Genomic DNA, 17,363 nt, shown 5'->3' with positions numbered 1-17,363 from the left:
AATGGAACAATAACTAAAAGTTCAGTTAATTTTTCATAAAAAAGCTATCATATGGCTTCAGAAAAGCTGAAATAATGGGCATGAGTTGCAATAGCTGGATATATTTTTGTTAAATTATTACTTGGTTTGAGAGGCTCATTGTAAACATTCACTTGTTATCATCAGGAATAACATAATTTATATAAAATGATCTTAATTAATTTGTGTGCAGTGGTATTCTGCTGTAAAGTGAGAGGTCAGTGGTAGCCTACTTCATAACCTTGTTTCCTCTGGACACCGTTCACTTCATTGTGCAGAAAACAGCAGCGTCATCATTTCTCTAAAAATGGGCGAAAGGAAAAACGGAACCACCTTCAGTGTAAATCGTGACCAAAATGTCAGCTATTCCTTTAAAACTGTTCTTGATTAGTAAATGATCTTCAGTCTCAGAAAGTGAAACGACCATTCAGCGGGAAGTGTGGAAAGTTTGGACCGCACTGCGGCGTCGTGGAAAGTTAACATATCCTACAAAACTTGTGACAGGAAGGGAAATAAAAGTAGATAGGAGTATCCTATTTCATTCAAGCGATCATAATGAGCGAAAAAGGTTGCTGTGATTCAGTAGGTGAGTGTTTTTTCGACTACTACACGTCAAAATTATTGGTGATAAGAAGCAAGAAAGTGGGAACGCTGAACCGTTTCACTCAAGCTTTAGTCATAGCCTATGTCATCGGGTAAGTTATAATAAATACATAAAGAGCACAGTTTACATTCCAGTATAATGAAACCGCATTCTTAAATAACTTCCTTGTTTGATTTCAGGTATGTGTGTGTTCTTAAGAAAGGCTACCAGGACACGGACACCGTCCTCAGCTCTGTCACGACCAAAGTGAAAGGCATTGCTGTAACAAACACCACCGAGTTGGGTGAACGGATCTGGGATGTGGCTGACTACATCATCCCACCGCAGGTAGTCCGTCGATTTGACCAAGAGGAGGTACAGGCTAGACTATTTAAATGCCTACTAACCTCACTGGGTCCACCACCTTCATGGGCTATGAAGAGGATATGGCTGCACCTGCATGCATTGTGTTCTTTACTCAAGGGCTGTGTGCAATCTTTTGGAATATAGGCTATACAGATTTTGAGTCTCTTGGGAAATCTTGGGTGTAACAAGTTTTCTTAAACCAGTGGTTTTCAACTTTTATAGGTTCAAAGTCATTCAGACTTTAGTCAATATATTTCCTCTTACATTAGAGACGTTTTTGTTTTCATAGTCGTTTAATCACAGAGGCTGTCAAATAATTAAACTTGATTAATTTCAAGCCATTTAAGGAAATTAATGATTATATACTTTAAAAATGTTTTCTTCATTTTCTGAAAGCAGACTTGTATTCAGAACTTGAACTTAATATTCGCGCTGCTCAAGAAACAACATGTTTTAAAGAGTGCAGAAACCACAAAATTTGCCTATACAAATTTGCTTACAGCTGTATGCTGCATTAAATAACAGTGGTGCTGAGTTTCTCCTGGTATTTAGATTTTAATTAATGATTTCAATATAATTTATTTGAAATAAGACATTTGCTTGATAAGTGTCTCATACACTTGTTTTTGTTTTTTCTTTTTACTTGTTTTATTTTATCAAAAGTGCACATAAAACATTTGATCATACTGTTTACTGATGGCAGTGAATGTAATTTAACATTTAAGTGAATGTCTTTAAGGAAATTAAAAGTGTTCATGCCATGGCATTATTCAATTATGAGGAAGTATATTTTTAGGTATTACTTGAAATCACGTGTTTTTGAACGTTTCAGGAGGATGGATCATTCTTTGTGCTGACCAATATGATCATCACCCCAAATCAAACACAGTCAAAATGTGCTGAGGTGAGTCATTATGGGAGGCATAGTGCTCTTTTTTTTTCCACTAACCGATTAAAACAAACGTTATTGGCTGAAATCAAATACCAAATAGTAATTGTACAATTAAATTATTTGAAATAATAGAGAAAGAGTTAGCTAAACTAATAAATAGTAGAATTAGAAAATATTGCTCAAATTTTTCTTTCATTGTCTTGTATCATGTATTTTAATCTCATTTGAACTTGTGTAACTTAGAATCCGACCCCATCATCCATATGCACTTCTCACAGGGACTGCAAAAGAGGCTTCAATGATGCTCGTGGAGATGGTATGGCTCATTCATTAAATGACACTAACTGTGAATTATGATCTTTGCAATCCCATCTGTTTAGACAGCAAACATTATTTTATATAAATAAAAGAATGAATTTTATTTTTTTCAGGTGTTCGGACTGGTAGATGTGTCCCTTACAATGACACAGTGAAGACTTGTGAAGTACTGTCCTGGTGTCCTCTAGAGAAGATTGTTGAACCCCCAAAGTAAAATCATTATATATATATATATATATATATATGTATATGTATATATGTGTGTGTATGTATATGTGTGTGTGGGATTTCTTTTCTCTAGATTTGAAACTATGTAATGTTGGTAAAGTTGTTTTTTTTTCTTCTTGACGTCTCAGTCCACCACTTCTGGCAGATGCTGAAAACTTCACTGTGCTCATAAAAAATAACATTCGTTATCCCAAATTTAATTTCAACAAGTAAGCTTTTTAAATGCATTATTGTTTTTACTTTGATGGCTGAAAAAAGTGGATGAATTGTCTGCCAATGTTTTAACTGAATGAAACATGCTCCTTATGTCCTTACAGAAGGAATATCCTACCAAATATAAATAGCTCCTACTTGACACAATGCGTGTTCAGCCGTAAGACAGACCCTGACTGCCCTATATTCAGACTCAAAGGCATTGTTGAAGAGGCTGGAGAGGCTTTTCAGACCATGGCTGTCCATGTTAGAGACTTTGTGTTTATCTGACATTGATGAATTAAAGTGGCTTAATATTAGAATTTTTTTTATAGCATTTTGTGCACTTTTTTTTCCCCCTTCTTGTTAGGGGGGTGTGATGGGAGTGCAGATCCGGTGGGATTGTGACCTTGACATGCCACAGAGCTGGTGTGTACCTCTCTACACTTTCCGCAGACTGGACAACAAAGACCCTGAAAATAACGTGGCCCCCGGATACAACTTCAGGTAGGAAGTGTTTGCACTTAGTAAAAGTGGTTTCTGAAAGGAAGTGAGGTTGCATCTTAAATGAGTGTCGTTTGATTAAATTTCTACAGATTTGCTAAATATTACAAGGACAGTGATGGCACAGAGACTAGGACGCTTATCAAGGGTTATGGTATTCGCTTTGATGTCTTGGTATTTGGCCAGGTGAGACACTTTATTCTTTCTAATGTTATAAGTTATGCAGGTTAGTATTAACTTAGCCGTTTAACACACATGATACTATGTACTTTTGTTTTCTAATACAGGCAGGAAAATTTAATATCATTCCAACACTTCTGAATATAGGTGCAGGCTTGGCACTTTTAGGCCTGGTAAGTATGTCGGTTACTCATTTGAATACAATAATTAAAAAAATTAGATCTAACATGAGCTAGTGAAAATACAGTAAAAACTTTTTGGTGTATATTTCAGTGACATCTCAAACTATGCATATATAGAGTCATGACACTGAAGACAGGAATAATGACTGCTGAAAATTCCGCAGCAATCAGGAATAAATTACATTTTAAAATATTCAGATTAGTGCTGACAAACGATTAATCGCATCCAAAATAAAAGTTTTTGTTTACATAATATATGTTTGTGTACTGTATATTTATTATGTATATATAAATACACACACACAGTTTATATTTTGAAAATATTTACATGTATAAATTTATATTCATATAATTTATATTATAAATATAACATATTTTTCTTAAATATATACATGCATGTGTGTGTATTTATATATACATAATAAATATACACAGTACACAAACATGTAAACAAAAACTTTTATTTTGGATGCGATTAATCATTTGTCAGCACAAATTCAAATATAAAACATTTATTTTAAATTGCAATAATTTTTCTCAATATAACTGTGTTTTTTTAATCAAATATATGCAGCCATGGTGAGTATAACAGACTTGTGGCCCATTTCAGGTGAATGTTATTTGTGATTGGATTGTCCTGACATTAATGACAAGAAAGCAACATTACAAAGAGCAGAAATATACATATGTTGATGACTTTGGACTTGTGAGTATTTATTTACACTTAACTTAAAAAAATATATATACATTTTGTATTTTAATATACACCTGGGTAACTTTCAGTAACTGGTTATTTAAAGTAGTTCTTGTGGCTCATAATAGTTATTTTGTTATCAAGAAACTAACATGAGATATTTCTTTCAATTAGTTATCCAATGAAGAAACATAGAAGATCTTCAGGCTACCACCTTCAATACTAATACTCTGCAAATTTCATCACAACCTTAATGTATTTATCAGGTTTACAAATACAGTTCCAAATGAACAATCAGAGCAATACGTTAAATAAAAAAAATAATTTGGATAAATTTATCAGTGTGATTTATTTATTTGCTGGCTTTAGGTCATGTGGGTTCTGTTAGCTTCCAAAAGGGGGGCAAAAAAAAAGCAAATACTGTACTAATGTTTTAGACTGTCAAGCTGTCGTTTGTTCCCCCTTGGAAGTTTACCGAGGACCCCTAGTGTTGGTCGAGAAGCACTACGAGTAAAGCTTGTATCCAGTAGAGGTCAGTAGAGAAACACACACACCAATGTTCTTAGTTCAGGAGGAAGATCACAGCGACCTTTTTCCTCCCGTTAATGCATGATGGCGGCCGCGTTGAGAGGGAGTCTTGTAACATTGGCCAAGGTGAGTCTTGAAAAACGATTCTGTCATTTGCTCATAGTTTACAGTGACATCCCAAATTTGTTTGTCACGGTCAAATACACAGATTAACTGGGAAACGAACGGCGTTATTGAGATGCGTAAAGGCAAGTCTGGACTGGAACACACTGGGTGTAACATTGTAACATGGTAAAAAAAAAAAAGTCAGGACATCTCACAGGAGAGGTCCATTAGAAATTTTCTGGATGTAGAGATTTAAACAATATGGTAATACATTGATATGTCATTGAACATGTTTTATGTATTATTCCTTTATCATTTTGTATATACCTGAATATTGTCAGGGCTGATAGTTTTGGGAATTAATGCAAGGGGATGTTTTCTAGGAAACTTAAGATAAAAAAAAATATATATATATATATATATAATATGTGTGTGTGTGTATATATATATATATATATATATATATATATACACACATGCATACGTGTGTGTGTATATATATGGCTGATTAATTGGCCTGACTAACATATTTTGACCTGTCGCCACCCGTAATGCACTTTTTTTCAAACCATACAGGTGGTTCAACTTATGTATCAAAAGTATCTGACACTCCAGAAATAAGAGCCATCTTCATGATATCATTTTTGACCCCTCAGGGTCTGAGTGGTGCCCGATTGCAGCCATTGTGCGCTCGCTCTCTGAGTTTGACCTCCAGTCAGAATGTTTCAGAGAGTCCCCCGGCGAGGGCTGATAGCACCTTCAAGGTCACCATGGTCCCTGGAGATGGAGTTGGACCTGAGCTGATGACTGCTGTCAAAGAGGTTTTCAAGGTACTGATGCTGTTTCTCAGTCTTTTTTCAGACACAAGTAAACTTTCTGAGAAGATCAATAATATCAGAAAGGAGATTGGCACATCCTCAAGTTATGCAGAGGTCACACAGATTCGACCGCAATTTAAAAAAGAAGTGACTATGTGTGTATTTAAAGAAATTGATAACAAAATTTTGGAAGAAATAGTACAGCACCTTAAATCTTCAACCTGCTATCTTGACACACTTCCCACATCCTTTTTCAAAAATGTGCTTAACTGTTTAGAAGCTGATCTCTTAGAAGTGGTGAACGCCTCACTTCTTTCTGGGACTTTTCCAAACTCCCTTAAAACTGCAGTTGTTAAGCCCCTTCTGAAAAAGCGCAATCTTGATAACACCATGTTGAGCAACTATAGACCCATATCAAATCTTCCTTTCATAGGTAAGATTATTGAAAAGGTAGTTTCTAATCAGCTGAACAACTACTTAAAGTCAAATGGATACCTGGACAATTTTCAATCTGGTTTCCGAGCACATCACAGCACAGAGACAGCACTCATTAAGATAATAAATGATATTCGCGTAAATTCTGATTCTGGCAAAATATCAGTGCTGGTACTACTAGATCTTAGTGCTGCGTTTGACACTGTCGATCATAACATACTTTTAGAGAGACTGGAAAACTGGGTCGGGCTTTCTGGGATGGCACTCAAATGGTTCAGGTCATACTTAGAAGGGAGAGGTTATTATGTGAGTATAGGAGAGCATAAGTCTAAGTGGACGGCCATGACATGTGGAGTCCCACAAGGCTCAATTCTTGCACCGCTTTTGTTTAACCTGTATATGCTCCCACTAAGTCAGATAATGAGGAAGAACCAAATTGCCTATCACAGCTATGCTGATGATACCCAGATTTACCTAGCCTTATCTCCAAGTGACTACAGCCCCATTGACTCCCTCTGCCAATGCATTGATGAAATTAACAGTTGGATGTGCCAGAACTTTCTTCAGTTAAACAAGGAGAAAACTGAAATCATTGCATTTGGAAACAAAGATGAAGTTCTCAAGGTGAATGCATACCTTGACTCTAGGGGTCAAACAACGAAAAATCAAGTCGGAAATCTTGGGGTAATTCTGGAGACAGACCTTAGTTTCAGTAGTCATGTCAAAGCAATAACTAAATCAGCATACTATCATCTCAAAAATATTGTAAGAATTAGATGTTTTGTTTCCAATCAAGACTTGGAGAAACTTGTTCATGCCTTTATCACCAGCAGGGTGGATTACTGTAATGGTCTCCTCACCGGCCTTCCCAAGAAGACCATTAGACAACTGCAGCTCATCCAGAACGCTGCTGCCAGGATTCTGACTAGAACCAGAAAATCTGAGCATATCACACCAGTCCTCAGGTCCTTACACTGGCTTCCAGTTACATTTAGGATTGATTTTAAAGTACTTTTACTCGTTTATAAGTCACTCAATGGCCTAGGACCTAAATATATTGCTGATATGCTCACTGAATATAAACCGAACAGACCACTCAGATCATTAGGATCGAGTCAGTTAGAAATACCAAGGGTTCACACAAAACAAGGGGAGTCTGCGTTTAGCTATTATGCGGCCCGCAGTTGGAACCAGCTTCCAGAAGAGATCAGATGTGCTAAAACATTAGCCACATTTAAATCAAGACTCAAAACTCATCTGTTTAACTGTGCATTTGTTGAATGAGCACTGTGCTATATGTCCGAACTGACTGCAATATATTTTATGTATAATCATTTTCTTTAAATTTATTTTAAATCATTTTCTATATCATTCTAAAATTCCTTGTTTTTATTATTCTTATTTCCATGTTTTTATTGATTTTAATGTCTATTTCACTTTCTTTTATGTAAAGCACTTTGAATTACCACTGTGTATGAAATGTGCTATATAAATAAACTTGCCTTGCCTTGCCTTGCCTTTAAACCTGAATACAATATAATAGGCTTTAGTTTATAGGGTTAAACTTCAAACCTTCAGTAGCCTTCTCCTCCATCCTGTGTTCCAGCTCATCTCTCTCTCATTCCATATATTTGTATCTCTCTTGTTCCTAATGCCCTTTTCACCTCACTCTCTAGGCAGCTGATGTTCCTGTGGAGTTTGAAGAGTTTCACTTGAGCGAGGTGCAGAACATGGCCAGTGAGGAGAAACTGGAAGAGGTGTTGTCCTCAATGAAGAACAACAGAGTTGCCATCAAGGGTAACATTTCTAACTACTAGTCTTGTTGTAATATTTTGGCTGTCAGTTTAACATGTTAAATTTATGCAAGCTTATTTATATATTGATGTATTGACGAATGCTAATTTGGCAGTTAAAATAAATGTTTTAATTCTCTCTGTGCTTAGGAAAGATTCACACTCCTATGGAGTACAAGGGTGAACTTGCATCATATGAGATGAGACTGAGGTGGTACTTTGATATTATTATCATTGATCATGGTTCTCCTGCTAGTTTGTGATTGATTGATTAATTGATTTTTTTTGTGGGATGTTGTACAGGAGAAAGCTGGACCTGTTTGCCAATGTGGTTCATGTGAACAGTCTGCCTGGATACAGCACCCGCCACAATAACCTGGATCTGGTTATCATACGGGAGCAGACGGAGGGAGAATACAGCTCTCTGGAGCATGAGGTACTTGTTGTGCTCGCATATTTTATTTCTGATTGAGGTGCAGATTTGTTACAGTATTTAAGGTATTGATAATCTTCTCCTGTGGGTTGCTGACCAGTTGAACTCGAGAACCAGTGTTAATTTCTTGAATGAAACTTTATTTCACACCAATTGATCGCGATGAAATAGTTAATCCGATTTGCATATTGGACTGAAAGAATCAACATCTGGAAGAGGATTTAAATTTAGTTCCATTTCTCACACAGCTGACATATTGCTTTGGAATATAACACACATCATATAAGTTTTTATGATGCTTTGTGTCATCTTGTTTTTATATTAAGAGATGTGGTTATCAACTATCATGATATGAAATAAAAATCTGATATTTTCCTTTCGTTTACAAGAAATAGTACAGTGGTTTCGAACAACATAAGGGTGACTTAATGAGATATTTCACCCAAAAAGTTCAAATTATTCCTTTAACACAAACATCTTATTTAGCATAATCAATGTAGCCATAGACAATGTAAACCCCTTTCTACTACTTGTGCTTTTAACACAAATATTATGATAGTTTATTGTGTCTTTCTGAAACAGAATCTGCAAAAGTAAGTTTGTTTTTAAAGATGTCACTAATGTGTCTTTTAAAGATGTCACCAAGGCTGAATTTTTTTAATCAAAATGTTATAAAACATTAAAATTGTGACATGTTATTACAATTCAAAATAACTGTTTTAATATTCAAACATGTAATTTAATCCTTTGAATCCAAAGCTGAATTTTCAGCAGCCATTACTCCAGTCTTCAGTGTCACATGATCCTTCAGAAATCATTCTATGCTGATTTGGTGCTCAAGAAACAGTTCTTATTATTATCAGTCAAAAACTGCTTAATGTTTTAGTGAAAACTGTTATGTATTTTTTTTCAGCATGCTTTGATGCTAAAAGAACAGTGTATATTTGAAATAGAACAATTTTGTAACAAGTTTTTTTTTTTTTAAATGTCACTTTTGATCAATTTAATGCATTTTTAAAATTGCATTAATGCATTAGTAAAAGTATTAGTTTTTAAAAACTGTAGTTTACATCTACATTATGAGCACCTCTGTGTTTGTAGAGTGTTTCAGGAGTGGTTGAGTGCCTGAAGATCATCACCAGGGTGAAATCTCGCCGTATCGCTAAATTTGCGTTTGACTACGCCACCAAGAAAGGCCGCAGCAAAGTGACCGCTGTCCACAAAGCAAACATTATGTAAGTATGAAGGGATTATTTCACTATACAGTTTATCTCAACACGCAGACTCGCTCATCTCGGATTATCTTCACAGGAAACTCGGGGATGGTCTCTTCCTGCAGAGCTGTGCAGAAGTGGCAGAACTTTACCCTAAGATTAAATATGAAAACATCATCATTGATAACTGCTGCATGCAGGTATTATTTTTAGGCTTTTATTATTAATGAACAGCTATTAGAATGGCCTATATATATTTGATTAACATACTGTTCTGTGGCCCACAGTTGGTGCAGAATCCTTATCAGTTTGATGTGCTAGTGATGCCAAATCTCTATGGCAACATCATTGATAACCTGGCAGCAGGACTGGTGGGTGGAGCCGGCGTAGTTCCAGGCGAGAGTTACAGTGCAGAATATGCCGTGTTTGAAACGGTTGGTGTCTAAATCTTGTTTCTCATTCCTTTATTCATTATACATGAACTGCAACCGTTTCAGATTTAGAATAAACTGCTTTGCAGTGTGTATGAAGTCTTAACAGTGATTCCTGTCTTGTATTTTCAATCAGGGTGCCAGACATCCCTTCGCTCAGGCTGTCGGCAGGAATATCGCCAACCCTACTGCTATGCTCCTCAGTGCATCCAACATGCTGAGACACCTCAAGTGAGTTTCCAACTGTTATCCAGCATTGATATTCCATATTTACTTCATATCTTGTGTTAAACATTTAAATTGTACCATTAATTGCTGTTTTGACACTTTGTTCCGATTAAACATGGTTTTCAGATTTAATTCAAGCAGTTTGTTATCTGGATTTGCCTTGTACATTACACCCGTTTACATTTTAATGTTTACATGGGAATAAATGACTTTTTAAAAATGTATTCAAATAGAAAACAGTTGCTTGAACCGTAATATTTCACAGTATTACTGATTTAACTGCATTTTGGATCAAATAAATGCAGCCTTGGTGAGCATAAGAGACTTCTTTCAAAGTCGTTTAAAGCTGTGTTAATTATTCTAAACTTTTGACCAGTCTTGGTGATTATTGAAGTGTGTGGGTTTTTTTTTTTCTTTCAGTCTTGAATATCACTCAAACATGGTGTCTGAGGCTGTCAAGAAAGTCATCAAGCAGGGCAAGGTAAGAGATGGTTGTGTGTGCTTGTGTGTTCAAGTCTGAATGGGAGAGAAAGATGTATTTTGTGGCTGATAGAACTCTATGCAGCTTACATACAATGTAGAGAAGATGAGTGTAGGTGTGTTTTCTATGAGTTCAAGATGCACAGTTTGTTGTTGATGGATATTTATGCATGGAAGTCTGTATATTCCTGGTGTATTGGTTTTCATCCTAATTGGTTGGTTTTCCTTTGTATCTGGCTTGGCATGAATGACCCTAAACGCAACACTATAATTAACCCTCGAACACTTTTAATAAATAGAGTTTTAGCCCATCTAGTTTTGTTTCTGTATAACACTTTGGATGAAGCCCGCTGTGTTTTATATGGACAATTGGGGCTTTTTGCTTAGTTTTGTGGGTTGAAGTTCTGCTGGTTATCAGACATCGTCTTTCCTTATATTTTATGACTGTCATCTCATTCTCATGGGGAAGTTGTGGCCTAATGGTTAGAGAGTCAGACTTGTAATCGAAAGGTTGCGGGTTCGAGTCCCCGGCCGGCAGGGATTGTAGGTGGGGGGAGTGAATGTCCAGCGCTCTCTCCACCCTCAATACCACGACTGAGGTGCCTTTGAGCAAGGCACCGAACCCCCAAATGCTCCCCCACTGCTCCGGGTGTGTGTTCACGGTGTGTGTGTGTGTGTGTGTGTGTGTGTGTGTGTGTGTGTGTGTGTGTGTGTGTGTGCTTTTGTTCACTACTCACTGCTGTGTGTGTGCACTTGGATGGGTTAAACGCAGAGCACCAATTTCGAGTATGGGTCACCATACTTGACAATACGTCACGACTTTACTTTATTTAAAGACCTCATGAAATAGTTTTTAATTTTAGTCATGACGCTGGTAGGGATGTAACGATTACCGGTTTGACGATAAATCATGATAAAATTCCCCACGGTTAGTATTACCGTTTCATATTTTAATTATCATTAAAACCGTATTCGATTACCGCGATCTGAACAACTCCGGATAAATAAATACTGTCCATCATAAAGCAGAGTGTAACAGTGTCACGAGCGCACAGCAGCGTTTCATTCTGAGTGAAAACAGGGCGGAAAAGCTGGGAGGTTTTAAAAGAGTGCTGAGGGAATTATACAAATGAATATATCAGTGAATTAATTATATGAATGTACCTCTGAAGGATCTGACTGTCTTCAGAAACGATTCGATGGCATTTTGTTTTCATCTCAGCTCCATGTAATACCTAAAGGAAGTGTTCTTAAAAACAATACTGCTTTGTTCATGGAGTTCAGGTAATCAGCTGTAATTCAGCTTTTCCATATAAAGCGCCACCTGCTGTCAGAGACTGGATTTACAGACACTTATTTACATTCAGTCTGTGTGCAGTTTCTGCCTGGCCAAAAAACGGACCAAATTTGCATGACCTGCTGTAAATTTTAACCGGTTGATGAAAAACAAGCTTATGTGGATTCTACACATTTAAACAATTCAGATAAGATATATATAATTATTTATGGAGCAGATATGTTCACTACTGTGTGTACACTTGGATGGGTCAAATGCAGAGCACAAATTCAGAGTATGGGTCAGCATACTTGGCCACACACCACTTCTCCCCTTCCCCTTATTAATCAATTATCATTTTGACTTAACTCTTTTCTTTAAAGGCTGAAATGTGAGGTTTACCTTTATATGAAACTTTTTCAAAGCTTTATTTGAACATTTACATTATTTATTTGAACATGCTATTAAACTGGTGTCAGTCAAATTGTCATTTAAAATCCAGACCTCATTGGTAATGTTATTGTTTTAGTGATTATGCAAACAAAAAGTCATTTTATTTGCTGTTTGTTGATTTTTAAGTATAAAACTTGTTTTTTTTTTCAAAAAAAAAAACATTTTTTGGTACTTTTTGAACATCTCCAGCACATTTTAACAATACCGTGATAATACTGATAACCGTGATAATTTTGGTCACTATAATCGTGATGAGAAATTTTCATACCGTTACATCCCTAGACGCTGGTAACAATCCAACATTTGGTAAAAAAAATACTTTTTTAGCCTTAAAATGTTAAATGTTGGCCTCATTTGTTACAGTTTTAACATTAACAATACTTCTGCAGTATTTATTAAGCTTAATGTCATATTCAACATTTATGAATAAATTTTTAAAATGTGTCTGTTTATATTAGTTAATGCAGGAACAAGCAATGAACTACTGTATTAACTAACAGCAAAGATTAGTAATATTAATGTTACTTTTTTGTAAAGTGTTACCAAAAAAAAAAGGAAATGTTCAAGCATTCTCACAAATGAAGACATTTATGGTTGACTCTTGCTAGTTATAATGAAGGAATTGCGGTAACACACAGGAACTGAAACCCGCAAAATACCAAATCTGATTTCATGGGGTCTTGAATTATCATCATACATTCAGTTCACTGACACAGACGTCCTCAGTATATACATTCAGCTTCAGCTTTGGCATTTCTTAAACTTTTCCTCCTAATACAAACTCCGTCATGCAGTCAAACTCTAGGCTTCAGGTTTGTGCTTGTCCAGTAATTCTGATGTGGTCTTCACCTTCCCTTTCTCCACCTTTCCTCCTCTGCCGTCACATCCCATTCTGGGTGTATGTGACTGTCTCTGTGTGTGTGTGTGTGTCCCAGGTGAGGACGCGAGACCTAGGGGGTTACAGCACCACTGGTGACTTTGTCCATGCGGTTGTGGACAACCTGCGCCATCGGACTGTTTGAAGATGCTTGCCATTGTCAATCCTGGATCACCCTATACATGCCACTTCTGATCTCAATATGTTCAAAAACGATTCAAAGCAGCCCTATCATATCCTACTTTTTTTTTTGTCCCCTTTCCCATTTAATGTTTCTCCTTTTTCTTGCTGGTTAATGTTTTCTGTTTTTGTTTCTTTTAATGCATCCATGTACATTTATTTTAATTTCTGTTTGTCACAGTATGAATCTTTAACCTGAATTACAGTTCTGTTTAAAAGTTTGGGGTTGGTATGATTTCAAAAGTTTTTTTTTATTTTTTTTTTTATTATTTGATAAAAAAAAATACAGTAAATGCAGTCAAATTGTGAAATACCATCACAGTGAAAAATAACTTTTCTATAAAAAAAATGTTTCTGTAATGGCAAAGCTGAATGTCACATGATCCTTTAGAAATCATTCTAATATGCTGAGTTGGTGCTTATGAAACATTTATTTTTATCAATGTTAAAAACTGTTGTGCTGCTTGATATTATTGTGTAAACTGATACTTTTTTCCCCGGTATTCTTTGATGAATAGAAAGTTCAAAAGAGCAGCAATTATTTGAAATAGTCACCCCAAACTTTTGAATGGTAGTGTATGTCTGACATTGCTTTACTCTGCTTCTTTGTTCACTCAGTTTTAAGTTTAAATTTAAGTTTTAGTTATATAGATAACTTTAGTTTCTTATTCCTCCATTTATAAAATCTCTATTTGGGGCTGGTCCTTGTCGAACTGCCTTTGTTATTCCAGGACCTGAGTGAATTTGATTATCAGCAAGTTTGCAAAAGCCATTTGGCATATTGAGCCTGAAGTGCCAGCGGTGTTTTTCCCCTTCTTAATGTTACTAATGTAAACATCCCTAATCAAATCTGCTGCTGTCATAAGTCAGATGGGCAATTATTGATTTCATTTCATGATGCAAATGTTCTTGGCAGAAAGTCTGCTCCGTGCCGTTGCTGACTAACTGTGGAAATGATGACTGACTGATATCAAAGGCAAATGATATCTCTCTGCCTCTCAGGCATTTTTAAACTTACCTCAGTCATTGTGGTACTGATCTAGTTGTCTTCATATTTTTCTAAGCTCAGCACCTGCAGTATTAGTATTTTCACTCATACCTCTTTCTTTGTTTGGGAAGGTGAATTCCACACATTTTAATTTGCACCGATTTCTCAAGGTTTATTCATGCTTTAAATGAACTGACCAATGTTTTGTCAAATGTGAATTTTTATTCTTTTCAATGCCAAAAATAAATATGTAAAACCAAAAGGATTGAAAAGTGTTACTTTGTAGTCACTGTTATTAATGTGGATTACTTGCCTTGTTTGAAGACCTTCATCCTCATTTAACATTCACACTGTAAATCAAAATAACAATCATCATACTCAAAGTGCTGAATGTCGAGAAGCGTGTGTGTGAGGAAAAACTGTTAGTTATGGATTTTGTACATTTATATATTTTTAGGTGCACTACATCATGCGATCAGACAGCAGAATATGTATAGGCCTAATATTTTATTGCTCTTTTTGGTGTAGGTTCGCACCTCAGACCTGGGAGGCTACGCGGCAAGCGATGAGTTCACCAGGGCTGTCATCTCTAATCTGGCCGTCTAAACCCGGCTCTAACCCCAGCGCTCCACAAATATCATCTTAAACACAATCTGCAGCACTGATTGTTCAGCGTCAAACTCTGTTGGTCCAGCATTTCACATTGCCTTGCCTCAAGCCTTGTTAGTGGCCTAACTTTGAAACTATCACATAATCTACAATAGAGCACAAGTGTTGTAAGATCCATATGTTGTTTCCATTCAGAACCACTGATGTACCAGACTATTGCTTTATGATGCTGCTTAAAAACTGAGTTATATTCATTCAGCCATTTATTACTTAATTGAAAATGCAACCTGTTCAAACATTACCAATAATAAAATGTTATGGAATGTTCTGGCAAGCATGTAGTATTTTTCAGTAATATTATTACACTATTATCTGTGCTGTACATAAATGATACCACTCCCACTAGAGAGATAATAAGGAAAATAGAATGTAGAATAAAACAAGGAATATGCCAGAATATAATAAAAACAAGAATGAGTTTTTTGCTTTTATCATTCATAAAATCATTATGCAGTGCAAAGTAATAGTTTAGAGAGAATATTTCCTTTTAAAAATGTTGAACATTCTCATTAATAACTGCAAAGTTTCCCACCCAGAAAATATTTAGTCTCAATGTTAACACTACAATAAGATCCAATTAAAGTTAGTCAAAAATAAGCAAGTATTTTTGCACAGTATTTATTGTTACTTCAATAAAATATGATTGTTTATGGTTAGTTCATGTTAGCTCAGTGTCATTAATGTTAACAGATACAACTTTTGATTTTAACAATGTATTAAATGTTGAACTCAATGTTCATGTTAAACTAATACAGTTAACTAATGTTAACAAATGGAATGGTTATTTTTTTCTATAATATATATAAAAAAAAATCAATATATAAATGACTTTTAACAGCCTGGTGCCCCATCCCATGTATCCTGGGGGAGGGGGGTGGGGGTGTTTGTTTTTTTTCAGAGATAAATTATATGAATTTTAAATGAAATAGACCTTGACATATTAACATAATGTATCAGCATGATGATTTTTTTTTTTGTTTTTTTTGTTTTTTTTTATCACCAAATCCCTGGCCTGAACACCTGTATCAGACTGCTCTCTAACGCGCGATACAACAACGGGCCGCAGGGTGGCACATTGCACCTAAGCGCCTCTCGTACATCCCCCCTTTCCTGGAAGCAAGTCGTCCGCCAGATGTCGCGGCGTCTCTGCGTGGGAAGAGGAGAGGAGGGGCCTGGCCTGGGAATCCGCTGCTTCCCATTCCAGGCGCAGGGGCACAACATGGCGGATTAGGAGGCGAGCGACGCGCCCGGATACAACGAGCAAATCGTGGGATACTGATTCCCGTGTGGCGGAGAAGGCAGGAATATAGGCTTTTCGGAAAGCTAACGCACACCTTTAAGACTTCCCGAGACATGCATTTTGGATACCAGTAAGCGACTTCGTTGCTTTGCCCCACTCCGAATTGGCTGTCTGTCCGATATCATTCCTATCACCCAGGCCCCCCACCCCGAACACACTCTAGGTTCCTGGGGTGTGGAGACAGGGGCCGGGGAAGTGGAAAACTATCGCACTTTATCTGGAAAATCAGGCTCCGTTGTGCGGGACAGGGCTGTCAAGGTGAGTTACATCGCTGCTTCTCTGAGTATGTTAACAGCGCAAACTTCTGTTCATCGCCTCAGTTTGTCTGATATCTATCCCCTGTGTCACTCAGGTTTTGTCACATTAGTGGGTCGTCTAGCCAAAGAAAGCAAAGCCCTTTGTGGCACATCCGAGACCCAGGCGCAGGTTAATGCAACGTTTACGCACCGCGCAAGGATGTCTTGGGAGCGCACCCAATAATGTTTGAAGCAACGCGAACATTTGCCGAACTAGTTGCAAGGAGGGAAAAATTGGGGGGTGGGGGGTCTGCCGAGAAAAGGGAGGGAGAGGGGAAGAGAGACACGCATAGCTTTTAGTGGAAGTCAGGCAGATTGTGCGCCAGAACGCAGGCGTGATTTCTGACTGGATACAATGAGACATCATCAAGGAAGATACCTCACTGGATGCATCGTGTCAGAGTTAGTGGTCTCAGACTGGATACGATGTGAAAATATAAGTGATGTCTGACTGGATGGAAAAATAAATAATAATTCCCAAACGGGGTACTTTGTAGCAGTCTGATTTCTGACTTGATTAATAGTTGCGACGTGTATGGTTCTAGGCTGGATGCATAGTAAAGATATTAATGCTTCTAGACTGGATATTGTGCTAATATTAATCATTGTATAACGGGATACAGTGTAACAGGATAAATGACAACGGACTCGGTAAATAGTAACAAATATTGGATGGTTTTAGACTGGATATTGTACCAATAT

At 36.7% G+C, this 17,363-nt stretch overlaps 3 protein-coding genes across 7 annotated transcripts in view; all 3 read left to right on the top strand.

The window, feature by feature from the left end:
• Nucleotides 1–278: 278 nt before the first annotated feature.
• LOC306855897 (P2X purinoceptor 4a) lies at nucleotides 279–4,811 on the top strand. 4 transcript variants are annotated; one of them, XM_079394847.1, is made up of 12 exons: nucleotides 279–713; nucleotides 802–949; nucleotides 1,800–1,871; nucleotides 2,103–2,175; nucleotides 2,291–2,387; nucleotides 2,534–2,614; nucleotides 2,723–2,864; nucleotides 2,968–3,104; nucleotides 3,194–3,287; nucleotides 3,389–3,454; nucleotides 4,074–4,169; nucleotides 4,332–4,811. In XM_079394847.1, the coding sequence occupies exons 1-12, from the start codon at nucleotides 574–576 to the stop codon at nucleotides 4,350–4,352; spliced, it is 1,167 nt and encodes a 388-aa protein (XP_079250973.1). In that variant the 5' UTR covers nucleotides 279–573; the 3' UTR covers nucleotides 4,353–4,811. The 4 variants fall into 4 exon arrangements, with proteins under 4 accessions (XP_079250973.1, XP_079250972.1, XP_079250971.1 ...); XM_079394845.1 differs by having other exon boundaries at nucleotides 426–713; nucleotides 802–976; nucleotides 4,332–4,493; XM_079394846.1 differs by lacking the exon at nucleotides 4,332–4,811 and having other exon boundaries at nucleotides 4,074–4,315.
• LOC306855898 (isocitrate dehydrogenase [NAD] subunit beta, mitochondrial-like) lies at nucleotides 4,706–15,832 on the top strand. Of its 2 annotated transcripts, none has more exons than XM_079394849.1 (11): nucleotides 4,706–4,811; nucleotides 5,447–5,620; nucleotides 7,720–7,840; nucleotides 7,987–8,047; nucleotides 8,140–8,272; nucleotides 9,371–9,504; nucleotides 9,581–9,683; nucleotides 9,771–9,917; nucleotides 10,051–10,145; nucleotides 10,563–10,623; nucleotides 14,925–15,832. In XM_079394849.1, the coding sequence occupies exons 1-11, from the start codon at nucleotides 4,767–4,769 to the stop codon at nucleotides 15,000–15,002; spliced, it is 1,152 nt and encodes a 383-aa protein (XP_079250975.1). In that variant the 5' UTR covers nucleotides 4,706–4,766; the 3' UTR covers nucleotides 15,003–15,832. The 2 variants fall into 2 exon arrangements, with proteins under 2 accessions (XP_079250975.1, XP_079250974.1); XM_079394848.1 differs by lacking the exon at nucleotides 14,925–15,832 and adding an exon at nucleotides 13,287–14,671 and having other exon boundaries at nucleotides 4,721–4,811.
• Nucleotides 15,833–16,280: 448 nt separating this feature from the next.
• The window catches only part of LOC306856171 (receptor-type tyrosine-protein phosphatase alpha-like), a 32,750-nt gene continuing 31,667 nt past the window's right edge, over nucleotides 16,281–17,363 (top strand). Inside the window, exon 1 of the mRNA XM_079395252.1 lies at nucleotides 16,281–16,623. The gene's annotated coding sequence lies outside the window, so the exon portion shown is untranslated. The remainder of the gene's footprint in view (nucleotides 16,624–17,363) is intronic.

The sequence above is a fragment of the Barbus barbus genome (assembly GCF_936440315.1).
Source record: "Barbus barbus genome assembly, chromosome: 36".
In the NCBI taxonomy this organism is placed as follows: domain Eukaryota; kingdom Metazoa; phylum Chordata; class Actinopteri; order Cypriniformes; family Cyprinidae; genus Barbus; species Barbus barbus.
Note: the sequence above shows the minus strand (reverse complement) of the source record. Positions and strands in the feature narration are given on the sequence as shown.